This window comes from Schistocerca gregaria, chromosome 3 (genome assembly GCF_023897955.1).
Source record: "Schistocerca gregaria isolate iqSchGreg1 chromosome 3, iqSchGreg1.2, whole genome shotgun sequence".
NCBI classification, from domain to species: domain Eukaryota; kingdom Metazoa; phylum Arthropoda; class Insecta; order Orthoptera; family Acrididae; genus Schistocerca; species Schistocerca gregaria.
In genome coordinates, this window is record NC_064922.1 from 547,639,829 (window position 1) to 547,667,717 (window position 27,889).

The 27,889-nt window shown below is 36.7% G+C and overlaps 2 protein-coding genes across 6 annotated transcripts in view; one reads left to right on the forward strand and one right to left on the reverse strand.

Moving 5' to 3' along the window:
- Positions 1-27,889, reverse strand: part of LOC126354025 (protein kinase C-binding protein NELL1-like) — an 871,152-nt gene that overhangs the window by 323,929 nt on the left and 519,334 nt on the right. The window contains exon 1 of one of the 5 annotated variants that reach the window (XM_050003357.1): positions 1,397-1,505. The exons of 3 other annotated variants lie outside the window; for them this stretch is intronic. In XM_050003357.1, coding sequence (XP_049859314.1) covers positions 1,397-1,502 — 106 coding nt within the window. In that variant the 5' untranslated portion in view covers positions 1,503-1,505. Of the gene's footprint in view, positions 1-699; positions 1,032-1,396; positions 1,506-27,889 lie in introns of those variants that run through there. One more of the 5 variants, XM_050003354.1, reaches the window with a different exon arrangement.
- LOC126354024 (uncharacterized) lies at positions 20,405-24,985 on the forward strand. The gene has a single exon (XM_050003351.1). It carries the CDS (start codon positions 20,858-20,860, stop codon positions 24,452-24,454), a length of 3,597 nt encoding a protein of 1,198 aa, XP_049859308.1. The 5' UTR covers positions 20,405-20,857; the 3' UTR covers positions 24,455-24,985.

The following is a 27,889-nucleotide window of genomic DNA, read 5'->3' on the forward strand; positions in this document are numbered from 1 at the left end:
CATCAAGATCCACCACAAGTACTATGACAGCTAGGCGGGAGGTGAGAAAACTTGGATTTCATAGTCGAGCAGCTGCTCATAAGGCACACATCACACCAGTAATTGCCAAAAAATGCCTCGCTTGGTGTGAGGAGCATAAACATTGGATGACTGAACAGTGGAAAAATGTTGTGTGGAGCGACGAATTACGGTACACAGTGTGGCGATCCAATGGCAAGGTTTGGGTATGGCAAATGCCAGATGAACGTCATCTGCCTACATGTGTAGTGACAATAGTAAAATTTGGACATGGTGGTGTTATGGTGTATTCGTATTTTCCATGGAGGAGGCTTGCACCACTTGTTATTTTGTATGGCACTATTAGAGCACAGGCCTACATTGATGTTTTAAGCACCTTCTTGCTTCCCACAGTTGAAGACCAATTCGGGGATGGCGATTACATCTTTCAACATGATCGAGAACCTGTTCATAACGCATAGCATGTGTCGGAGTGGTTACACGACAATAACATCCCTATAATGGACTGGCCTGCACAGAGTCCTGACCTGAATCCTATAGTATACCTTTGGGATGTTTTGGAACACCAACTTCATGCCAGGTCTCACCGACCTATATCGATACCTCACCTCAGTGCAGCACTCTGCGAAGAATGGGCTGCCATTTCCCAAGAAAACTTCCAGCATCTCATTGAACATATACCTGCGAGAATGGATGCTGTCATCAAGGATACAGGTCGACCAACATCATACTGAATTCCAGCATTACCGATGGAGAGCGCCACGAACTTGTAAGTCATTTTCAGCCATGTGTCAAGAACTTTTGATCACATTGTGTATGATATGCACCCAGGGGGAATGTTGCAACTCTATTTAGATTTAGTTAAGGCAGTGCCTCCCATCATTTCAATTCAGCGCCGTCTCCAGAGCATTTGGAAACCAAGGGATTTCGAACTTGTGTTTCTCTTTTCTGTGCCTCCTCATTTGGGCAGTTAAGTAGACCGCACCTGAACGCTTGCACTCTTTCAAAGATATACTTTGGTTTTCTTGAAGGCATCGATAGATGACTCTTTTGCCAAGGTATCGTGGTGACGGCGCAGCCATTCTAGCAGACGAATTAAAGTATAAGCTCTTTATATCTTCTGCTGGTTCATTCATTGCAAATCTGGGAACCATTGCTGTCTTTTCTTTCTTTGAAAGTGACCTTCTACCAACTTCATTCGCGTTCTTTACATAGCTGTATATAGTAAGAATATCTTTCTTTGGAACCAAGAACCTGCGAACTACATTCAAGTTATTTACGTAAAGATATTACAGAAATTATTTAAGCAGAAGGTCACCAACTGCTAAATAAATGTGCTGGTTGTATGAGGAATGTTTTAATATGCGCGAAAAATTACAATTCATTGCCAGGAAAGTAAAATTCTTCCTTTCGTCTTGTAAGTAACTGAAACAACTAGAAAAAACACCAGCAGAAAATACGTCTGCACCATTACGAGAATACATTTCGTACACATAAGCGCTTAATTCGAAGATGTTCTTGTTTGGGAAAGAAGTATCCTAAAATGACTTGCTTCTAAATTTTCTTTTATACTTTATATGCGGTTGACAGTGAGACGAAGTCACCTTTTAATTCTTTTTCACATGTGTCAGTCTTATTTATGTTTGAGAGGTAGTTTTTTCCGAAGATAATGGACGCGCTTAGAAACTTCCGTGTTTCATATTTAATTTGTAAATCATTGACAATAACAAGTCACAGAAGCTGTCAAAAACGTGAGTAAGAGTATTAAAATTATCGCGGACGGTAAGACGCGAACCAAAAATTCCACAGCAGCAACTTCGCTCGTCTACTCGGGCAGTACACGACAGTGATTTTTAGCAATCAATACCTCTGTTTTGTGTCATCTGGCTACTGAAACCTTTAAACACTGATAACTCATTATTTAACGTCCAGTATTAATAAATTGTACTTTTTCGAGAGATCCTCAATATGCTAAAATTATGGAACAGAATTAATTTCCAGAACATAACATATAAATTGGTTATAATATAAAACACACCAAATACGAGATTGCGCAATCCAATATGGCCTCAACCAGGTGCTTCAGCCAAAGTACTTCACTGAAAGGAGCGCAGCCAAAGTTCCTCTCGTGACGTATATACAAATGAAGGCACGTCGCCAAAATATCTCCGTGTAAGTACAATAATATAGCAGCAGCGTCATTCTATATATTGCACGAGCGCTCACGTGTGTGTGTGTGTGTGTGTGTGTGTGTGTGTGTGTGTGTGTGATCCACTCCATTATATGCATGGTGCACTTCAAAATTACAACAATGTAACACCACAACCCGACAGACACGAGTGACCAAGAATTTTAAGTGCGTCTAGCCAACACAGATCATCCAAATTTCAGCAGTGCACAAGGCCTATGTCACAGAATCACAGTCTAACGTAACAGACGCGACACTGGGCCTCAATTTTGTTGAAAACTACGCCGGCTAAGTGCCAAGCGGCCAGTAAGTAAAACGGGCGAGTTCGGCGCAAACGTCAAAGCGAAAGCGTATAGTAGTTGTTTATTTTGGTTTGTACAATGCCTTTTATAAAAGAAAGCGTTTGTAACACAATAAATTGCAGCGACAACAAGAAGCAGACACCTCATCTGGTTTCCTAAGAACTGTGAGAGGTATAAAAGGTGTTACAAAAAGGTACGGCCAAACTTTCAGGAAACATTCCTCACACAAACATAAAGAAAAGATGTTGACATGTGTCCGGAAACGCTTACTTTCCATGTTAGAGCTCATTTTAGTTTCGTCAGTATGTACTGTACTTCCTCGATTCACCGCCAGTTGGCCCAATTGAAAGAAGGTAATGTTGGCTTCGGTGCTTGTGTTGACATGCGACTCATTGCTCTACAGTACTAGCATCAAGCATATCAGTACCTAGCATCAACAGGTTAGCGTTCATCACGAACGTGGTTTTCCAGTCAGTGCAACGTTTACAAATGCGGAGTTGGCAGATGCCCATTTGATGTATGGATTAGCACGGGGCAATAGCCGTGGCGCGGTACGTTTGTATCGAGACAGATTTCCAGAACGAAGGTGTCCCAACAGGAAGACGTTCGAAGCAATTGATCGGCGTCTTAGTGAGCACGGAACATTCCAGCCTATGACTCGCGACTGGGAAAGACCTAGAACGACGAGGACACCTGCAATGGGCGAAGCAATTCTTCGTGCAGTTGACGATAACCCTAATTAATGTCAGCGTCAGAGAAGTTGCTGCTGTACAAGGGAAGGTTGACCACATCACTGTATGGAGAGTGCTATGGGAGAACCAGTTGTTTCCGGACCATCTACAGCGTGTGCAGGCACTTTCAGATGCTGATTGGCCTCCACGGGTACACTTCTGCAAATAGTTCATCTAACAATTTGTCAATCCTCATTTCAGCGCAAATGTTTTTACAGATGAGGCTTCATTCCAACGTGATCAAATTGTAAATTTTCACAATCAACATGAGTGGGCTGACGAGAATCTGGACGCAATTGTGCAATCACGTCATCAACACAGATTTTCTGTGAACGTTTGGGCAGGCATTGTTGGTGATGTCTTGATTGGGCCCCATATTCTTCCACCTACGCTCAATGGAGCATGTTATCATGATTTCATAGAACATGTGCCTTTACAAGCACGACACAACATGTGGTTCATGCACGATGGAGCTCCTGCACATTTCAGTCGAAGTGTTCATACGCTTCTCAACAACAGATTCGGTGACCGATGGATTGGTAGAGGCGGACCAATTCCATGGCCTCCACGCTCTCCTGACCTAAAACCTCCTGACTTTCATTTATGGAGGCGTTTGAAAGCTCTTGTCTACGCAACCCTGGTACCAAATGTAGAGACTCTTCGTGCTCGTATTGTGGACGGCTGTGATACAATACACCATTCTACAGGGCTGCATTAGCGCATCAGGGATTCCATGCGACTGAGGGTGGATGCATGTATCCTTGCTAACGGAGGGCATTTTGAACATTTCCTATAACAAAGTGTTTAAAGTCACGCTGGTACGTTCTGTTGCTGTATGTTTCCGTTCCATGATTATTGTGATTTGAAGAGAAGTAATAAAATGAGCTCTAACATGGAAAGTAAGCGTTTCCGGACACATGTCCACATAACATATTTTCTTTCTTTGTGTGTGAGGAATGTTTCCTGAAAGTTTGGCAGTGCTTTTTTTTTTGTAACACCCTGTATATTATCTTATTACTAAACTGTATCGTCAGGATTCGCTTGCACACTGCGTACATATTTATGATTAATGTTTCGTTTTAGGAACATTAAATGGCTAGTGAATAGCAGACAAGAAAATCTTATGAAAAAAGTCTATGTTTATCTTTATAATAACGTTTCGTTCGCTACACTTCGAACAAAACCAGTTCATGAATGCAGACAATAACAAATTCGTTCAGTAGCCCACACTGTTTGGCATCCCAAATAAGCCACCTCAACTGACAATGAAGAGATTCGACAATCCATCTAAGGCTGTTAAACCATAGCACAGAAGCAGCCAGTTTAACTCTCCATATATCAGTGCCAGATTCATCTGAATCGTCAACATATACCTGTTTTAACGATGAAGTGGTTAGATTAAGTGCAATTATACGTTTCTTGCAAAAGTGTGTGAAGTGTAGGAATGTGCAGATCGCTAGACTTTGTACAAAACTATTACAGGACAAGGAAAGTGCATTTCATTTTAAGTACAGACAGCAACAGATACAGTATCAGGAGAATTAAGTGAAGAAGGACAAACAAATTTTGAAGACTATAGGATTCCAATATTCAAAAAAAGATGCCCTAAACTTATTGTTAAGTGAGATTGGCAAGCCACTGAAAGAGAAACCTGCTGAAAGATGGAAATATGAAATTTGTTATATTACAGTACTCACACATAAAGGTTTTGTCAGAATGTTTTAGCCAGCCGGAGTGGCCGAGTGGTTCTAGACACTTCAGTCTGGAACCGCGCGACCGCTATGGTCGCAGGTTCGAATCCTGCCACGGGCATGGATGTGTGTGATGCCCTTAAGTTAGTTAGGTTTAAGTAGTTCTAAGTTCTAGGGGACTGATGACCTCAGATGTTAAGTCCCATAGTGCTCAGGGCCATTTGAACCACTTTTCAGAATGTTTTATGTTTTCATCAGTACATACATTACAGAGGTATGTAGAAGGCATACAGATAAAATGTGGTTTAAGTGACAATAAGTTCCAGATTAAAAGCAGAAAGTACAGCATTTCTCAAATACTGATGAACTAGTGCATATGTCATTTAATAAAATGTCTCTGATGGCAAATTTAACATACAACAGAAATTGTGATAGTGTTATTGGCTTTGGGGACTTGGTGTTTACACATACAGCATATTTCTCCCACTATTTGCCAGGTGGTTGCCCACTTAGATTAATATAAAGATGAAGGTCGTACTTCTGGCAACAGGCGACAATGACTAAACACAGAAGGCCTTTGGAAAGACAAATGGGGCATCGATCCCTTTTGTATGTAGAGATTCATACCTGTGCTTCTTACATGTGTTTATATTCTTATGATTTCAATGTGGTAATCTGCAGTTCTATCTGACATCGCAAGTGTTTCTACATGACTGTGCTTTAGCTTGCCACTGGATTCATGATTTTTATCCCTACTTGCGCTTATTTTAGTATCATTTATAGAATCATCTCTGTCTTCTGATATCACACAAAGTCTTGCAGGCAAAAAAAATATTTCAAATTATTCGTAAATGACGTAAGAAGCCGGCCGGAGTGGCCAAGCAATTCTAGGCACTATAGTCTGGAACCGCGCGAACGCTACGGTCGTAGGTTCGAATCCTGCCTGCATAGTGGTTAGAGCCATTTGAACCATTTTTTTTTATCGTAAGAAATGGATCCGAAACAAATATTATACTCACTACGCATCTGATATTCTCCTTATTCGCTGCTTGGAGTGTTAGTGGAGCTTCAGCTGTCAAACGGTAATTACGTTTACAGCAGTGAGTGTCAAGACTGTTATGTTAGACTATGACAGAATACAGACTAGAAACTCAGCTGAAATCCATGAGCCATAATTCAGTACACATGTGCAAAGTCTGCCATATTGAAACCGAGTAAATAGCAGTGTTTGAAGCCAAACAAATAAATGCATTTTGTTTATTTGATTAATTGTGTATTTCAGTTTCTTCACCTACAAATAAACAATAGTTTGATGCACTGTTAAAGTTAGAATTATGTAATGAGCTGTAGTAAGAGAAAAGACTGCACAGGAAAGTAATGCACAGTTTCCACAAAGCAACTGATAGCAGTACATAGAAAAATGAGTTTTCCGATTTTATTGCTATAAACAATAAAAGCTCATGAAACTGTAGAAATACTGTATGTAAATGAAGCAAAGTTAAGTCAACTCCTGGCGTTAGTTTTTCGGTAGACGTTCTCTTTTTCCTTTAAAAAATTAAAAACTTGTAGAATTTTCTTCGCTAATGTGTATATACGCACTGTGCATATGAGGAAAATAATTGGCATGTGAAATTCATTTGTTTAGTATTTTGTAGTTTTTTATCACAGCTTGATGATGAAGCATTTTTTTTCGATATGGGACATAATGAAGTTACTGTCATAATTTCCAAGTAACCTGCAGCATAAAATTTGAAGCGTTTGCAGTGAAAAATGTGGTCGCTGGATACTTTACGTTTGGTTCACTTTAGGTGACATGTTACTGTATACTGTATACTATATACTAAATGTAGATAACATATCGTAGTTGTTTTTCAAGTTGGAAGAGAAGCCACATCTCACTACAGCATGGATAAAATAGAAGTCAGAGTACACTATTTCGTTTGAGTGCACTGGTGTGGAACGCGCTGCCTTAATGCTCCACATGCAAATAGTCTATTTATTCACTTATTTAGTACTTTGATCACATGTAATACAATGTACAAGATAATATTGGACTTAATTCTAGTCATTACAGTATAGTTTTTCAGGATTATATATAGTTATGTGATTTATACATTACAGAAGTTACGGCTCCTTAATTTATTGCAATTCAAGTATTCATTTACTGAATAGAAGGAGTTGTAATGAAGGTATTCTCAGATCCTTCAGAAGTATTAATATTTAGTATACATTTTATATCATTTGGCAGCTTGTTGAATAATTTTATTCCAAGCTGCATATATCTTAGTGATATAAACTGGTATTTGCTGGGAGTAAATTCAAACTACCTTCACTGTATGTTTTTGCATCTTGTTGGTCAGATTTTGGGCTCATGTCGCATTTAAGATCATAAACAATATTCGATTTTCGTGTGTTTTTCGTTTCCTTAATGTTTCTCTTGAGCCCACTGACATACTTACCAAAAGATTTTACTTTTCCTACCAATTAAGCTTTTTCTTTGCGAAAGATGTTATAATGTCTTCTTTTCTCACTAATTCATTCTCACAATTAACACCACACCTTCAAGTCAATATTTCTGACACAGCACTGTATGCTGTCCGACGCCTGTTGCTCCACTTGTAACATGCTTATTTCTCGATTTTGTTGTTACACTACTCATAGTTTTTCGTTTTTTTACATTCACTGCACACACAAAGCCTTGTACACTTACATAGGGGCACCTTTTGCGCAGAATACCATTATACATGCCATGTTTCTAAGAAAACGTTACAGAACTATTAGTTCTAGGTGCCATCTTGCTGGTGTCACTAAGGATTGTGGCTCGTGAGTGGACCATGAATACTTGTCATCACCGACTTCTTCCAAATTTATGGCATATGCAGTGCTTGTTCAGAAATGACAGTGTCAGAAGTGGGAGCTCCAGGTGGCAAGGCATTCAAAAAAAAAACTTATTTTTTGTGCAGCTCGAGCGTGACATGAGGCATTTGTAGTAGGTACCACTGTTAATGAGCACTGTGGGAAAAATGTTGTTCAGTTAGTTGAGAGGCGTGTGTTCGATACTGTCTGTATAAACTATTTTACTTTTTATATTTTCAGTTTTTACATTACTTGCACTGCAAAATAAACAGACGTTACGAATAATATGTGGTATTTATTAATATTTCCATAAAAGGAGTGTAAAGGAAAGGCAAAAAAGTTTGGGATTGCATATAATCTTTCAGGAGGTGATTGTAAGCCGACACGAGAACTTTGTGTACAAAGTTATGTGCTTTCGTTATTGTACAGTTACACGTGCTGGGATGATGTTTACAGTAAAAATAGGGAAATCAGTAACTTTCTCAGCACGTTACACACTTTATAAACGTCGCATTCCCTACAATTACATATTTGTTTTAATGTTGCTATAGAAAAAAACTGGCTTACATTTCTAAAAGCTTCTCTCTCATCACACATTTGGCTTCAAACCACAAGTAACTGGCGAAGATACCCAGTGATGAAGAGCAGAATACATTTTGATGTAGTCTACTCAGAATGTCAGTTTCTTTTCTCTCATGATGACATAAAAGTAGTTTTGAAGGTTTCTGAAAAAATTCGAACTGGCGATAAAAATAGGCATCGCAGGTTTGCACAAGCATAGTGCATTGGGCGAATCATTTTAACACATCACAACAACAATCTCTCTTCATCTTGAAAAGTATCTTCATATAATTATCGATTTGTTCGGACTGAGTCAGTTAACATAAGAAATTTCTTTCCCTGTATGTAGGCCTTCAACACATCAGCCAGGAACTTTCTGTATGGGGCTGTTATAAGTTTCCCATATTTTGATGAAGTAAGGACGAGATTCCTACATTTTGTCTTCACATTTCCTTTTCATACCGTTTATGAAAATAATGATTAATACAGTATATTGATCATTAGTTCAGTCTATTTTCAATGTAAGAAACGTAAAAGCCGAAAATAAAAGAGATAAATGTTTTTGCATAGCGTCTCTACCCTGCGACTCTCGGATTACCATTCTGTACTCCTTCGACTGTGCCAACCACTACCTACAAGCTACAGTAGCTTATATGGCTCATGTCTCTCCTGACCTGTGTCGAAAATGCAATTTTTTCTAAACGCTGAGCCATCTAGAGCTCCCTCGTCTATCGTTTTCATTTGATGCAAAATCTTTTATATACCATAAATTTTGAGGAAATCGTAATTTTTTTGTAAGTCATGAACAGCTCGTATAAATAAATGCAAGTGTTGCAAATCAGTGATTGTGATTTATTGTAGTACTTACTGCTGGAAGAAAATGATGAAATCTGAGGAGACATTCTACATCAACAGCTACATAATGGGAAAGTGGAACACATCTCATATTTGGGACAAAATTTGACAAAAGTTTCTTTATGACTCATATCAGTCATCATTTATTAACCAAAACATCATGGAGTGAACTTACAGATCTGGGCCAAACTCAAAACTTCTGATTAAATTAAAATCTAATTGGCCTATTGACTTTGTTTTAGTAATACCTATGCATTACTTTCAGGATGAAAATAGGAATGAAAACTCCAGCACAAGTGCAAACATTGAAACTCATGGAGAGTGTTCAGTGACAGCTGTTTCTGTTGGAAGCGAAGTTTATTTATCAGTTCACGGGCCCAGAAAAGAAAAATTAAGAAATAAAATAAAATAGCTGCAAGTAAAAAGCCGATATTGACAAAGCAAAGTAGCTTCATTGTCACCTGAAGCTAAAAGCTGTGGCAACTTGCATCTTGCTTATGTTAACAGTAATTAATTTAAAAGCTCACATGATAATTTTTAAACTAGAAGTTGATCACACCTTATTTCATTAGCGTTTTGTTTCATAAAAATTTTCATTTTGTCGGTTAAATTAGTTGTGTGTTGCAAAAACGTTAATTTCCAGCCGTAGTAGTAAGCAGCTATCATTCCGTGTCTACTCAGTTTCATGCAATGCTTTGCTGCACAGAAGTCAAAGGCGCTGCCCTCTGCTTTTATTTCTGTATCTATCTGTTCCATGCCCCTGTTAAACCAGGTTCACACACGCATCTGATGACATCTGTAGTGGAACTGTGACCTACCATTCACACAAGACGCAACACAACAACTTTCAATATGGCGCCAATTGAAATCAATGTGTGGGTATAAACGTTATAGTGCAGGTTATGGCCTTAAGAGCTGTGACAAGAGTTAAATACAAGGAAGAAGAAACCCAAATGTTGGATGCAAATATGGATTTCACACACGGATAAATCAGGGGCCTCAAATATATTTATAAGAGAAATAACACTCACAGACGAAAATGCTGCCTGCACTCGCAAACTAACCAACAGCTGGCATGTAAATATCACCTGCATGCAAGCTACTCTTCAAAGATCTTAGACTCTTATTGTATTCATCGATATAGGAATTTCAAATAACTAATTTCAGTTTAAGAGCTCCACATCACACTGTGGAGCCATTTCCGGCATATAATCCGCAATTTATACAATGCCTGGTCTCACATATCATGAAATTTAGACGACTCATTTTTGTGGTTACATATATTAAGTTTGATTACTTATTCATCCAAAAACTTTTGTGATTGTGGGATAAATCATTGGTTAAGAAATATTGCCTCACCCCCACCCATCGATCCACCCACTCACCCTCCCACACACTCACAGCTGCAGACATTAAGATATAGGTTGCTATTCTTGTAGATCCAGAAGCTGTAAAAGTGTACCTGCTGATCACTGTTTTCACTTTAAAATGAAAACACACTGAAATTGAATGGAGTACAGTAGCAATTACTCCACAATAACTGTGACAGAATGCTCATGTTTCGAAACACTGCCACAAGGGAGCAGTGGTGGAAGGATGTGGCACAATAAAGTACAACCAACTGAAATCGTTGTGGTGGGACAAAAGTTGCGTCTCTTTGTGCTACTAAAAACTGGGAGTTCACAAATGTAGCTGCATTGCAGTGCAGTATACAAGGTAGCTGTAGCAATACTTTGGTTGCATGTATGGACCTGGCTTACGATATGGATACAGGGAATGATGATAGCCCTCTAAGTAGGCTCGTAGTGAACTTCGAGTTTGGGAAACTATATTGGGATTATCTGTATTTTCACTTTGTGGAATGATTACCGCATGACACTTTTCATTTGTACTTTATGGTGGTTTTACAAATAAAACCCAATAGTGCAATTTCGAACGTGTGGCTGTTATCAAATGGAAGTTATATTGCTGCTTATAACCTGCTTGTATATACTGCACTATTGAAATTGCATTATAAATATGTTGCTCATATTCTGTATAATTGTTGCTCTCAGTATTTGGCGGTGTAAACGATTCCATATTTGTTCATTTGTTGTGCTTGTGAATATGTGTGAACTGCTCGATTTAAATGCATTGGAAGTATATTGCTCGTATTTTACATTATTTATCTTCCCATCGTTTTTCTAGCTCCTCTGTTTAATGTATGAATTTTTAGATAAGAAGTAGTAACTATAAAAAAATTATTTTCTGTAAAGAAAACTTATGTTAAAGTGACATGTTCCACAGCATTAGAAATGTCATATTCATGGTCTATGGAACAAGTATTAATGTATGTACATATGTATGTCTGTATGAAGGCCACTGAAACCTTCATTGACCTCTGCTAAAATGTAATGTTTAAGGTACCTCTTAATAAAGAGTTAAAACGTTCAGTAACTACTGTAGTATTTTCAGCATTTGTAAGGAAGAATGCTCTCATCACCAAAACTACCAAGTGTACTTGTCTATATCTACATCTACACTGTACAAGCCACTGTGAAATGCATGGCGCTCAGTGACAACAAGCAACGCCATTCAAAGTATAATTATATTTTCATTCCATGACAAGATGTTCAACACCAATACCGTCTAAACTTTCTAACATGGAGTTCTTCATTAACTGCGAGAGAGTACGAAGAATAGACACAAACAAAAATGAACTAGAATAAAAGTAATATATACCGAATATGGGTTTATATCAAGTAGTTCACACACAGATTCGTTAGTAGTAACAAATACATGTAAGTCCACGGAACACCATGTGACGAATGTAGCTCTCTTTCGCAAGAAACAAGACTAAATATGGAATCATTTACCCTACCCATTATTAAGGGTGCGAGCAGAACTATGTCAGAATATTATCAACATTCAAAGTACGCATTTAAAAAGTAATTTACAGAGTACAGTACACACAAAAACATGCAGTCAGAAGCACAATGTAGTGTAACCACCTTCTCTTAACTATGAAAACAAGTGTGGGAGACTAAAAATCAGCCAATAAGAAAGCGAGAAGAATTTATCTTCTACCATAGACAGTAGTATCTGTGGTCAAACGGGGTGATAAACTTGCAGCACTCGATGTAGTCTGACAATGAATCGAGATTGTGTTACGAGAAGTATCTTTATCAGTTTCACCCCTATGCTGGCCAACACCTCCTAGAGAACATATGATTTTGCAAAGGCTATACTATTCCGAATTACAATGCAAAGTGACTTTGGACATCCACGCATGCCAAAGGAGCAGGCACTGCGACGACTACAGCTGTCAAGTAATACATTAAAAGTATCCACAGTTTTCAATACCGACTGTCACCAGTTGTATAATGGAATGAGAACTATGAAAATTAGTACTGGACCACAGATTGAACCCAAATTTTCTACTTATCAGATGTAATCGCCTTACCATTTGGCTCTTTGAGCACGGTTCAAGGCCGCTCCTGAACTTCCATATATTGTCATGTGGGAAGTCCGACGACATGTATACATGTCCTGTAAACTAACGCATTCCACATAATTTTGATTAAAGAGTCGCCTGTATCATGTAAGGAACATGCAACTAAGTACCAAATTAGAAAACCAGCGGTGGATTTGAGCTGTCTGTAGAGATGATCTTCAGCCACCAAGTAATTCCAGGGCAAGTAATATAATTATTTTTAAATACATTACAATATCCATAGTTCACTAATATGATTTTAATAATCTGTATTTCTAAAAGAGACTGAGAAACAATGTTATGGCACTTTCATCTTCTAAATCAATGGACTGCATTTTCGGCATCAGGACGTGGAATGAAACACCACTATGTGTGAAAGTAAAACAGGATTGGTTAAAGGTGAGTAATTTTATGATTTGTAAACATTTAAATAGAAAATGATTGGAAAATTTATAGAACCGACCACTGTTATTGATAGGTGTGTTTTGTCTAAGCACACTCTGTAAAATTCGAAATAAATTGTTATCAATTTTGATTTTTGCACGAGCAGTACCACCATTGTTTCCAAACTGCCCATATTATATGTCAAAACCTATAACAAGGTGGGTAGATCCATAAAATACAAGAACATGAAAAAAAACCACCAGCTAGCTTTTGCACTTTAAGAATGTGAGGAAACATTACCTGAAGCTCGTAGGCAATATACCATTGGAGATATGAATCAACTACAAACGAAACTAAATTTCAAAACATTTCATCCTGATTGATTTATTATGCAGAAGTAAAAAGTGCTATTGTTTATAATTACAAAAGAGCAACTTCAGCCAAGATTAAGGTGGTATGTCAACATTAGTAAGGATTTAAATTTACTATTTTTTCCATGGTGTGGAAGTAAAATTTGCATCAGGCACTAGATTTCCAGTGGCTGTTTCATGTATTAACGAGGTTCAAAAGAATCATTCAGAACATACACTGTGCTTTTGTGGAGCATTTACTGTGGAGCAGTCAGCTGATCATTGTGTAGTTGCAGTGGAAAATTAATCACTTTGGAGAAATATTTCTTAAAAGACATAATGCTTCTGCTTTCCTCAAAGAAACAAATGATTTTCTTGAACAATGTAAATGTGATATGTTATTCCTGGAGGACTATATTTTTTTTCCTATTTCACCACATGCATACAAATTTATCATTTTTCCTATTTCACCACATGTGCACAAATTTATCAGAAGCTCTGATAATCTTACTCTTCCCTCACAAGGCACACTGAGGTCAGTTCCTACTCTATGTAAAGAGAAAATATCCATTTCTGGCTCAGAAATACAAACTGGTCTTATTATTAATGGACAAGGATTTTGTAAAGCCACAGATGAGTTACAAGCTGTGCACTGTTGTATATTCTGCTTCACAGAAAAGTGGTCTGGCAAAAAGAGCTGATGTGTTATGATTTCAAGTTCATTGTCTTTTTTAAAATATGTTGTCCATATATTACCAGCTGGAAATTGTGGTGGTATTCAGCTGTGCTCTTTGGTAAAAGCCTTGTTATTCGATTGGAAGATATAGGAATTACAGCACTTGCTATTGTGGCTGATGATAGTGCAGTAAGTAAATATCCTGTTTCCGGTTTATCTGACCCACCATAACAGAAGACACAGTATACAAACCCAAAGAACCCAGCAGGAATTATATTTCATGATTGGTACAATTTATATTTTAAAGTGTGTGTGAAATTCATGGCTGAATGTTTCTGATCAGGAACTAATATTACCAGAATTTAAAGGGATTGGTACAGCAGTAGCTTTCTTTGGTGCCTTAAAATACATGCATTCAATTGAAAAAAAAAATCAGCTTGTAAAATATGGAGCTTCTATTTATCTAAAAGCTATCTATCCATTGCATTTAGGAAGACAAAAATGTTTCTCTGGTTTTAATAATATTTCATGAATGCATTCCAGTAGCATTAAGAGAGCTAGAGCCCTACACTACTTCACTTACTGTTAAAGCACTACTTCATGCACAGCAGTAATCTGTACATGATAATATGTGACTAACATTTAAAATTTATAGTCAGGAAAGAGACTAAGGAAACAATTAGAAGTGGCAGTCTCAAGAAACTGTTCTCATTTAGCGTTCTTTCAGGAGTTTGTCCAATGGCTGAAGAAGTGGAACGACTAAATACTAGCAACAAACTGACAAAAGAGACACACTTTGGTTTGTGGCATTCAACAGAAGTAACCATACAGTTGTCCAAGCGCTATATTATCGTGCCTGGACACAGTTTCTCCCTACCAGGGGAGTCCAAACACACAGTTTTGACGTTCGCTTTTGGCTGTATCGACAACTGGCTGGTTCAAATTAGAATATTTCAACTACCCAGGTTTTTGAGGTAGAAAAGAAAATTAGAAATCGTGTCTTGATGGACATAGGTGATACTGCAATTTTTCTACCTGTGACGAATATACCGTTATTCCCATGTAGTAGATAGAAATTATGTGAAAGAAATTTCTAATGAAAAGTAGCTTATCAATTATTAGACAGTGGGATACTGTTCCTATGCATGGAACAAATGGTTAATGTGTAGCTATCGTACAAAATTTCTGACTGCATACTGTGACTTACAAGAATGCCTTTGTCTAATATGTTTTTGTTTATATTCTTTAGTTACCTGTTTTGTAAAGAAAAAAGTAATAAATTATTTGTATTACACTACAATGTCATTCATTTGTTTATTAAAATTATTCCTTGTAAATCAATGTTTTCGACATGAAACATTATTGGGTGATGTGTATTACTAGTGACCTCAAATTGTGCTGTTTGCATTAGTTATGAGACATATTTCATTTACGTTGCTTTGTAACTGCTCTTAAAAGTGGAAAGTGTTGCATTAAAAATAATATGAACAAAGACATGTTTCCATAATTTCACATTGGCAAAGCTTTACTGTCAGTCTGTCATTGTGTGTGTTGCACCAGTCTGGAAAGACACAGGCTGAAAGTGATGACATCACAATTTTGATCACTTGATCCCCAAACTCATTTCCTCCCAATATACACCAATATGCTCATCCCCCATATTTCGTTTTGACACAATTTTCATGGTTGATATCAGTCTTTGTTATTAGTCATTTCTGTTATTTGTTGTAAATTGCTTCATTTTGTTATTTTTTTAATTTATAATTTTATAAAGAATGATGAAAGATCAACTGAAGCAGTGAGGCAGCTGTCTGAATTGTAAGAATGGGTGATGGGAGGTACTCAGACTCCATTAGGTCAGAAGCACCATTATTTAATCTTATACAATGAAATGTACTGCAAATAGCTGCCACATGAAGTGAAAAAAGAAGTTTGGGTAGAATCAAATTGATTAATAAGTGGAATTTATTTTTATGTTGTCAAGTATTTGCAATTTGATTGTGAAATATACATGAAGTACTATATTACATTGTTTTGTTTCCATACGTATTTGTGGCAATCTGACATAGTGTTAAGTAGCTCCATGGATTGTGTGTAAAACAGTTTTGTAAGCACCGGTGCTCAATATTTATGTGATTTCAGTAGCTCATCCCAATACAAATGATACACTTGAACTATTAAAAACCACATACAAATTGTAAAGAAAACCTATAACTCTTGAAGGGAAATGTATAGAGGGAGATGTGCCTATTGTGCAAAAATTTGCTCTGGACTGGCAACTTAACTTAATCTTAAACAAACCTATTTTTGATGACAGTGTGATGGCAGCTTATAACACAGTGTTCCTTTTAGTAATTTTGGGTGAAATCTAATATAACAAATGAAAAAATTGGTGTTTCACTGTTCTCAAATATTTACAAAATGCAGATTCCTCTTCCTCCAGCTTCTTGTAGTATACATGAAATTCACTTTCTGCACGACATAACGACATCATTTTCAGGAAACACACTTTTTTTGCACAGTTTTGCACTCCTGTCTTCTTCCTCTAGTATACAAGATATCTCTACAATCTGCAAACAATATGCGTCTGATAAAATAATGCCATTTTGGTACAAATGTGAATCATAGCATACACATATATATGCTACCAGTTGTGTGAGGGCATTCCCTACATAAAAACAACTGAGAATCACTTCGCAAAGATTGCAGTTCAAATAAGAAAATAGTTGATGATTGATGACAGCCATGTGACTCGAGATCACATGACCTAAACTGACTTCATGTGATGGCCAATATGAATACACCCTGACGTGATGGTGCCGTGACATGATGGTGCCACTATATAATGATGGCCAGTGTGAATTGGCCTTAACTTAGTAAGGTATGATTCTTTATGGGAATACCAGATATGACAAATAAATCAGAAATATTACTATTGGAACCTAGATGACTAGTTCACTCAGACCGACATGTCATCATCTAGTCAGGTTACATTAACACTCAAGAGATAGAGAATTCATAAAACGGCTGTTGCACGTCATTCCGTATTTCCTGTAGTGCCACACCGTTCTGATAAGTGTTATGTTTGAGAGAGTAATTCTGCAGCTATTTTGAAATGTCAAGAGTTTGCATATGGTTTTGTAAGCGACACAGCTGCTGAGTTTCTGTTCAGAATTGTGGTTGCTGTATGCTTAGAGTATAAATGCATGCACATATCTCGAAAAAAGATAAAGTATTGGTTGAAATATTATTACATATGTTCTCTAACTGTTCTGTGTGTTGTGTACTGTGGTACAGTGATATATTCGTTTACTTGTGTAATGAAGCTTGTTTCATCCAAGTTCTCCATGGCAAATCCATTAAGCCATGTGATGTTCGGATAATTTTGTTACGGTTGAGAAGTCTAAAAAAGGCTTTATTGCATTTGCTAAACATCAGGGGCACAAGATCGTAAGTTTCGTCTGTGACTGAAAGTTTACTTGCTAGATGGAAAGTCTGGTGATCATATTTTTTTAAAAAAATTATTATTCATAGTTTGAAACTTGAAATCGCCTTTGCTACAATATTGTTTTTGTTACATTTTGGAAGTTTTAAATGAAGTATGCTATGCTTTCACATTAGAAAGTATGGAATGCAGGCAGAAAGGTTCCTGTTAACACACAGTTATTCCTTTTAAATTACAAATTGAAATTATAATAGGACCCCTCTGAATACAAAGTATGAGATATAATTTACTAAGTGAAGCAATTTTGGTATGTACTTATAAATGGATAACCCTTTTCCAAAGTTTGGATCCAGAACAGGCAGTTAGATATTTAATGTTATAACTTCAGATAATTGCACAAATAAATTAAAATGTGCAAAGTGCAAATTAATGTGATACTGTATCTTTGAGCTTGATATGCAGATGTTTAGCCATGCTGATAAAGTGTGAACTGGACACTTCACACCCCCCCCTCCCCTCCACTTCCAGTCTCTGTTGTGGCTATAGACTGACCTGTAGCATAGCCTAATGTTTATTTTTGCTTCTTATATTTTCTCTTATTTAACGTATTTTACGTCATTAAAATTGTAAGATAAATTCACAAAATGTATGTTAGATAACAGGCAAGTTTCCAAGTGTTTTGATGCATATTATTTACACACGTCATAAATAAACTACGAAAAATGCAAGATATCCACTACATAACTTAACCAAATTTGGCCCCACATGCAAGCAGAGTAACCTGACTCATGAGAAAGACAAGTTAGTAAATTGGCTATAATTTTAATAAACCTACTAGCAACCAAAAACTTTGTAGCGTATTCGACTGCCTGAGTTCCTTGGACTGTAACATACCTGTTGTGTGGGCTGGTGTGCTCTTGGTCAGTGCAAGGCAGTTTTTGTTTTAAAAGTGAAATTATTTGTGCATACAATCAAAACTGACATAACATTTTTGTAGAACGTTTTCTGCAGTAAACATAGAAGCTTAGAGCCTAATCTAAATTTTATACACGGTTTGTTTTACTAGTAAATGCGCTGCTCCTGACCATCTGGAGGTTACACTATTTAAATGTAAAGTATGATATGAACACTGTCGAAAGACAATGTAGATAAAGTGTTTGTGCATGTGAAATATAATTGTATATTTGTAGCTATAAGATTCATGTACATTTCCTTGACTTTGATCCTGTACACTAACAGATAGAATGCATGTAATTGCCATTTTTGTAACACTTATGTGTGACCCCATTGTAGTAGACATTTGTTGCAATGTACATGGTCAAGTTCATTATTATTGTGTATTAAATATTAAGAAATGTATACAGTACAGAAGCTTTTCTAACAAAATTAATACAACAAGACCACATCACATGCCACTGGTGCACAGAGATATTAAATGAAATTTTTACTCTGGGCCCATAAATTACTTTAAAGTTGTATAATTGTTTGCTAAAGCAATTAAAAAACTTTTAAATTTTATAAACGCAACGTTAAATATGGTGTGCCACAAGGTTCTATTCTTGGTCCAATCCCGTTCCTGCTACTTATAAGATACGTAAGAGTCAGCAATTCCATCCTAAGTAAGGTTCTCCAGAATGAGTCTCATCATTCATACAGAAAATACAGTAATTATGCGTTTACACACTGCAGAAAGGATACAACATTTACTACTGTAACGCTATTGGATAAACAATTAGAAACTATAAACTCGATTTAATTTCTTGGAATATGGAAACAAGAAATTTAAAGTGCAATAATTATGTAACCTTTATCAATAAGAAATTTAATACCACCTGTTACTGCACGAAAATTCTGATGTGGTTGCATGACACAACAAATGATGAAAAATATAAATTACTCTCAGATGGAATCACTGTTGAGATGAAGTATAATTCTTTTGGGGCAACTCACCTACCAGCAGAAGTTGCATTATTGTCCAGAAAAGAAATGTAAGGAGCATAAGACATGTAACTACTGGAAGCTTATTGAAGCCACTATTGAAGCACTTGCCAATTCTATCATTATTTTTTTATGTGTTCTGGTGATTATATACGTTTCACCAAGAAAATGACGGACACTGAAGACAAACTAGAGTTTGAAAACGAAGCAATTCGTAAGTACATTACATAGCAGAAAATGGAGCTGCACAGTGAATATGCTAAAACGAAATTTCAGTGAGACAGGGCTCTTGTAGCAGGGAAAAAACTTTACAACAAGTTACCACAACACATTAAAGTGAAGCTAGCTGCTTTTCTAGTGTGGGATGTTTCCTCCAGAATACTCGAGTTAGAAACATAATTAAAAATTGGTGTACATCACTCGAATTATTAATATCTTTTATTCTTTATAATTGCATCTTTTATATACAAAGCAGAATTTGCAAATGCTTTGCTTCTTTTAATTATAAGATTAATTGTTGTTAATTTGTAAGAAGAGTATCAAGACATAGTGAAAATTTGTTTCTTTTATACAAAAAACAACACAATGCTGTAAGAAAGATAAAAATCCTTATAGTTTTAACTAGAATAACTATTTGTAAGAGAGTATAAGTGTAGTTATTCATATGTATGTATTTGCTCATTATTTTTATGTATTTAAAGTTATGTATGTTGCAGTAGACATACAATTTATAATCGTCATATTAATTCATATTGTCGTATATCATAATAACTGACTATATCAATTTGTGCCTATGTACAGAAATGATGAAATGGAACAATAAAACAATGAATCAATCATTTAATCCGTGAAATAAATTTGTTTGCTAAAGTTGGCTTCGCTTAAGCAGTCACTGTCTAGACCGTTTTGATTGGTCTTCTTGTTTATTATATTTTGTTTAATTTTTTAATTTTTTTTCTGACAACACAAGTTGCAAACACAGATCATAATATATGTTTCTCCGATTCAAAATAAGTGAAATGATCTTTGAGGTTACGACAGCATCGTCTTTACTACTAGATAGATTGTGGGTGAGCAATAACTTGGATCTTGTGTGAACACACCACATTTGCAGCTACGTTTACATCACAGGAATTGCGCAGATGTCTGCGCAGACACAGCTTATCGTGTGGGCTTGACTTACGCGAGTGGTGGTGGGGGAATGCTCGTGCTAGTAGTGCCTGTGGAAGCCCGGCTGCGTGACGTTGCTGCAGTGGTAGCTTCGCTATTGATCGGTGCGGAAGCGACATCTATGGCTATCTTGGGATTGCGCTCCCGCTCACAAATGCTTTGGCTATGTTTGTGTGTTGATGTGCACGAATGTATAGCAGTTTAGGTATCGGTTTCAGTCATGAGTCAAGTAATGCAGCAAAAGAAACGTTTAATTAATAAGAAAACGGAACTTCACGAAACGTGGACTGATATTAGTGTTCTAATATCTCAATATCTGGAGAAACTAAATTTTGTTGTAGATACAGTGCTGCGTGAAAAAGATTCAGTGTCGTTCTTTCAAACGTATCCAAAAGTGTCAAGTCATGTGGACAAAATTTTAAACATATTTTTGCAAGTGCAGTGTGAATTCAGCTTGTTGTCATGTGAAAAGTTTTTAGATAGTGAAGTGTGTAATTTACATTGTTCAACTAAAACTGAAGGATTCCCTGTTGAAGAACGCTGTAGAACAGTATCGAATTCAGAAGATTTGTCAGATGTTAAAGTTGGAGCACCGGAAAAGTTAAGTAATCCTACGGAAGAAGATCGCAGTACGGAGCTATCAAACTCAGAAGATGTGTCGATTACAAAAGTCAGTGCTCTGGGTCAAGAGGTATGTGATTCATCCGTAGAAGTGTGCACATCAGCCGAAAGTGTAGAAAGGGTGGAAAACTCTTCGCCGTATGCAGTTAATGTTAGCGACACGGAAAAAATTACTGAGAGTGTTGCTCATGTTTCCAGTGTAGAAACTCTTCCTGTGTGTAGAATAAGTGAGGACTTGAGAAGTGAAAGCAGTGGATTCACATCTGCAAAGAAGCGTATAAGCCAGTATGATATAAAGCCAAATGAGGTACTGGAAATGGTATATTCACACGGGGACAACCCATGGAATTTCTGGTTGTGTTATTACCCATGTTCAGACATTAAATTTATCCAGAAAAGTGTCAGTAGCATGTATTACACCAACAGATTGGAGGCTTTGTCCGTTTTGCCAGATGTAGGCGATTATGTACTTGTAGCAGATGGCGAGAGATTCCTCAGAGGCAAAGTGTTAACTGTGAGAGGCACAGAACTTTTGGATACTACTTGTGTTATGCTTCTTGATGTGGATAGTGGAAGAATGAAATCTTTTAAACTGCAGAATGTTTGGAAAATTACTGAAGAGTTAATGTGTATACAAGCTCAAGCTGTAAATTGTCAGCTGGAAGGCATTGCGGGTGATTCAAGTATGTGGTGTAAAGAAAATCTGCGGCAGTGTCAGATGGATCGTAAATTCGAAGAATTGATGCTGCAGACAACACTTTCAGTTAAATTTATCAAGACAGTAGGTGGCTCTGCATTGCCCCGTTACATTATTGATGCAGACAGCATAGATATGGAAACAGATAAAATCTACAATGTCTCACAGCTTATTAATAGTACAATAATTCCAGCTATCACACACAAACCTGTTGTTGAAGAATGTTCACAGGAGACTGAGGCCTCTGAGTTGAAGAATTCAACTGCCGTTACATCTGTATCTCAAGACTGTCGTGCCAAAAATGTGGTGCTTAATGTTACTCCGGAAGTAGCAAATGATCCAGATGAAATCAGTGAAAAAATTACTTCTCAAGCATCTGAGCTTAGTGAACGTTGTATGGCTGGTGTTGGAAATGCCCAGCAGATCTATGAAAACTGTACAGATGGTATATATGAAGACACAAACTCTCCTAGGTCCCACTGTGAACCAAGCAGTCGAACACTGCTGTTGCATGAAACTGACACAAATTTAAATTCTGAAAAAGTAACAAATGATGCAGTTGAAATCTGTGGAAAAATTGTTTTTCACACATACGAGCTTAGGGCAGATAGTAGAGTTGATGTTGAAAATTCTCAGGAGCTATGTGAAAACTGTACAGGTGGCATAAATCAAGAACTAAATTCCCCCAGTTTCCATTGTATACCGAGTATTGAAATACCACCATATTATGAAGTTGATAAAAATTTGAATTCTCAGAAATTAAGTGATTCGGATATCGCAGAAATAATATCACTCTGTGAAAAATCATATTCAGATGTGATTTTAGATGCAGAAGACACTATTGATTCTCATACTGATGAGAATATTGTGCAGGCATCCAGTTTTGGAACTGCAGAACTGCTGTCTGCTGAAAGTGGTGAAGACACAACAAGTGTAATGGCAACCATTTATTGTAGTAAAGACTTTATTTTGGAGAAAAGAAATTATAGTTATCTTCTTAACAAAACAGTTCTTGGTATTCCTACATTTGTTGATTCGCCAAGTCTCTTTTACATGCAGATTTTCTTGAATGAGAATGATGAATTTACAGATTTACATGAAAAAATGGCAATTTTTTATTCAGAAAACAAAATTAAATTCGCTACAAAAGAGGGCGCACAAAATGTTATTAAATCATATTGTGTTGCTCTGTATCCTCAAGATAAACAGTGGTACAGGGCTGAAATCATTGACTGGTTGCCTGCAACTGAAACAACTGTGTGTGTGTCTTTTGTTGACATTGGTGATAAAATGGTTGTTGAACTGGATTTTGTGCAGCCTCTGGCCAGACAGTTTGCAAAAATTCCTGTTTTGGCACAGAAATGTCACTTGTATGGTGTTGCTCCTATTGAATGTGCTATGTACACATATGTGAGTTATGAATGGTCACCATGTTCACTGTCTGAGTTTAGAAATGTTTTAAATTTAGACCATGTTTTCAATATGCAAGTAAAAGAGTTCACTTCCTATGGGTCCCTTGGAGTGTTGTTGGTTGATCCATCATCACCAGGTGTGTCAGTTAATAAGAAATTAATAGCTCTTGGGGAGGCAAAATGTCTTCTTAATAAAGATACTTTAGATATGTGGGACCCAATGCAAGAAGACTTTGAAAGAAGTAAAGTACTTGTATATGATGATGAAGATGCATGTGAAGCTGTGGCAGGTTATTCAGCAAATGACGAGCAGCGCTTTTGTAAATTTTATGCACGGCATGGCAGGTGCTACAAAGGTAGCAACTGCCGGAAAGAACATGTGCTGAGTCACCCAGGTGGCTGGATATCAGATAAAGAAGAAGTATTTCAAGAAGCATTTTCACAGGTAGTGCTACCAGAAGTAGGGGAAACTATCTACCTTCAAGTTACTTGTGTTATTAGGATAAATTTGTTTTATATTATTCTCAATGTTAATGACAATTCAGGTGAGGAGACACTTCTGACATTGAACAGATACATAAATGACAAAGACAATCTTAAAAATCTACGGAAACTGAAAGTTACACCAGCTGTTGGGCAGCTGGTTCTTGCCCATTATCATCAAGATGGGATTTGGTATCGGGCAAGAGTAATTGATACAGATAATGACAACAACTTGGTACAAGTCTTTTTTGTGGACTATGGGAATACAGAATGGGTGAGTGAAATATATGTACGTGATATTGAGCCTCAGTATCTTCACTTACCATTTCAGGCAATAGAATCTTCATTGGCATTTACAGAAATGAACGCGAGTGTAGATGATGATAGTCTTGAAACAGTTATTTCAGTTTTTAGGTGTCTTACAGATTGTACTCAACCACTGAGGGCAAAAATTATTTCAAAAGATGATGTCTTGAAAAAATTGGAACTCCAATTGTTTGATGTCAATGACCACGACATTGCATTGATGTTGGCTGACACTGGATATGTTAGTATCACCAGTATTCAGATGACACCAGCCACAGCATTTGCAGTACCAGGTTGACAGCAGTAATAATAATCGTAAAAATCTAAGGAAATTGAAAGTGGCAGTTACACCAGCTGTTGGACTGCTAGTTCAAGATGGTATAAGATATCAGACAATAGTTTGTATATGTTGTCTTACATTTGTTTTATGTTAGACAGTTGTTGTTTGACTGTGTACATAGCCATAAGCAACACCTCAGTCACATCATTGATTTTCTGCGTAGTTGAAAACTTTTATTTCAGTTTTCATTGGAAATTTAAATAAAAACATTGCATTTCCATGTGCTTGAAACAAATCACTGTGGAACTTTGTTCTTACATTGTTTTTTGGTCCTAATTACAGAAGTGTGGTAATGTAAGCTTTTCAGTGCCATAGTGCAATGTTTGCCATTAAACAATAGGTTCTTCAAGTTTAGATCTGTCATTTTCTCCTGTGATGATGATATATGATCAGTGTACCTTGTTTTTTGTATTTAATGACTCAAAAGTGTAAGCTGAATGTTAAAAACCTGTTTTTAGAGCCCCATTAAATAAAGAAATATTGAATTAAGTTTTGATTAATAGTCTTAGTGAATGATTGTCATTGGTCTGGAAATAATTCATTAGTACAGGTTATTTAATTTTCATTTGTGTCAACATAAACATAGAAAATTACAAGTAGACTAGTTTGTGAGATGCAACTGCATGGTTCCCCACATCCATATACTTCTCTCTTTGTTGAGGAACAAGAAATGGACTGTCAAATTTTGTTATATGTATACTTTAGTGGGTGCTTTGCAGCTGTCATATTAGATTAGTTCACATGCAGGAAAATAATGTAAGACAACGAATTTGACTGACAGATGTAGAAACAAGATATAAGTAGAACACAGCTTGGAAAAATAATATGGAATAAGACTACAGATCACTAATTTAATACGTGTATAGAAACATAAGAGTTGGTGGAAGTAATGGAAAAGCAGATGTCAGCAATACAAATATGTACTTACATTGAATGAAAATTCCTGACAGCATACAATTTATATAAGAAGCAAATATTGATCAAATACAGGTTGTAAATGTACTGGATAATAGTTTTTCGTGAACAAAATGTTTTTAGTTCTTTCTTACTTTCTGTATTTTTGTCTTTGGTTACAGCATAAAAGGCTATAAGATGAATGTGGATATGATGCTTCCCCCCTCCCCCCCTTGCCCCTTTTTTAAGTAGCTCCTTCAGAAATTTTTATTTTTGATGTTTTCCGAGTAATAAAAACTACAAACTATTTTGCTGATACAAAGTATTTTAAGAGCTGCCTAAAAGTTGCCAATGATATCACTATTTTTTTTCAGGTTTTCTTTTGTAAGTGTACACCTATTTCTTCTTTCCTGGCACACTTCCATTATGATGTCGTCACCTGAGCCATCCATGAGATTGAATATGCACAGTCCTTTCATTAAAGATTCATTTCAGGTTTGGCTACAGGTATTAAGAATTCCCTGCTCCAGCATGAATGGGTTGTGTAAACTGAACCTCCTTTCCCCCCCCTCCCCCATTTTTCTTCATGTTCTTGAAGCCATTCACTGTAAAACAGTTGGAGGTAACCCTTGAAGGGTCTAATCACGAAACCATCCATTATTTGATGTTATGCCATCAGGAATTATTAAAAGATGTTCTTTGACGTCAAGCTGTTACCTCCCCTGTGTGAGGTGTGCTCTGAAAGAGTCTAGTCCCAACATTACTTCTACATTATATGCTCCATTTTCATCATCATCCACACACATCAGCCTTGTTTTGAATGAATGGATAAATGCAGATGGAAAATGTAGATTTATTTCCAGTGCCTCCATTTATGTAATTCCTCAAGTAATTAGGAATCCTACAGAGAGAGAGAGAGAGAGAGAGAGAGAGAGAGAGAGAGAGAGAGTGTGTGTAATCTCATATGTGCTGAACTTTGTTGCTTGCATTATTGAAATAGTCACTGTTTCTGTCCACTGGTGTCATTTGATTTGTCCTTTATCTGATGTCTCCTGCAAATATTTGCTTCTGTGATGCCAAATTTTCTTTTTACTACACACTTGTTTGTGGCCTTCGCTTCGTGAATTATTATTAACTTAAAATTAGTGTTGTATTGTCTGTAAGAACCAATAAATTGCTTCAAATATTGTGTGTGCACACAACAGTTTGTCTACTGCTGATGTGCCATCTGTCAGTCTAAGAAAGGAATTTCAGTAGCAAGAGGTTACCACCTCACAAAGTGCATGTCAGTTCAATGCTTTAACTCATAATATAAGAAATGTTTCTGTGGTCTGTGTTTCCAAGTAATCTTTTGAAAAGGTTACAAAGTGTCTTGTGGAAAGAAAAATCTAAATGATGAAAACATTGGCTTCTGAAGAGACTGCAAGTTTCCTAAATTGATTTTGTTCTTGAGTTACAGTGCAAACCCAATGACTGGTGTAATTATTTTCAGATGGACATAGATGTATCAATATCAATTGACTCTTGTAAAGCCTCATGCAGCACAGCTAAACGAACAAAGAGATGGATTTCACATCGGCCACAGTGTTGTTATGATTCCTGGCAGCAAGGCTTGAAGATGGTACAAAGATTTGGTACCATTTTCAACTGCAATGTCCAAGCAAGCATTGATTGAAATGATACCTAACACATGAAAAACTATGTACACTGTTTTCAAGAAGAATATCATGAGATGAAATACCTCCATTATGTAATACTGGAATATCAATTTTGTCAGCTGATGAATAATTTTATTACATTTGCAGATGTGTTTTGCAATCTATATTACCTAATAAGTTATGGGAGGGGCCAGTGAGGTACCTTTTACAGCATTTCTCTTCTGAAATCATCAAATTAAATCTGCACATGCTGTCAGCTAACAACACATTATTGGTGAGTAGTCAATCCTGTATTTTTCGAATGACAAATGTTTGAAAGAGAGGAGAAAAAAAGAAAAGAAAAGAAAAAGTTCAAGAAAGCTTCAACTTGTAGTCAGGTAAACGTGATAAATTAGCTCATTGGCTACCAACAAATCTCTCTATTGTCCTTACACACACACACACACACACACACACACACACACACACACACACATCTAGTAATAATGGTTCCTTTCTAGCAATTGCTATTTAAATTTTTATGCCTCTTATTTCAGATGTTACCTTTTGTCTTGTTATGGGATCTGCCATTTTTAAACTGATGGTCCCTACTCTCTGTATTGGCTCTATTAATCCTGAAGGGATACAGTTTTGCTGTCAGGGTCTCTGCATTGATTATATGTGATGTGTGTTCTGGGATTGAGGGAAGTTTGTTTCACACTGCCATCTAGCAGCTGTTTAGCATTCTGAGTCTTTCTGCAAACGCTAGCTGTCAATCAAAGTAAAACATCTGCAGTTATTTTTATTTTGCGGTTATTGCCTGTTGGCTTTTGTTTTGCAGTCTTCAGCCAATGTTCATTCA

What these genes read in the sequence shown, in the direction of transcription:
- LOC126354024 (XM_050003351.1), top strand. Translation starts at nt 20,858, where the DNA reads ATGAGTCAAGTAATGCAGCAAAAGAAACGTTTAATTAATAAGAAAACG.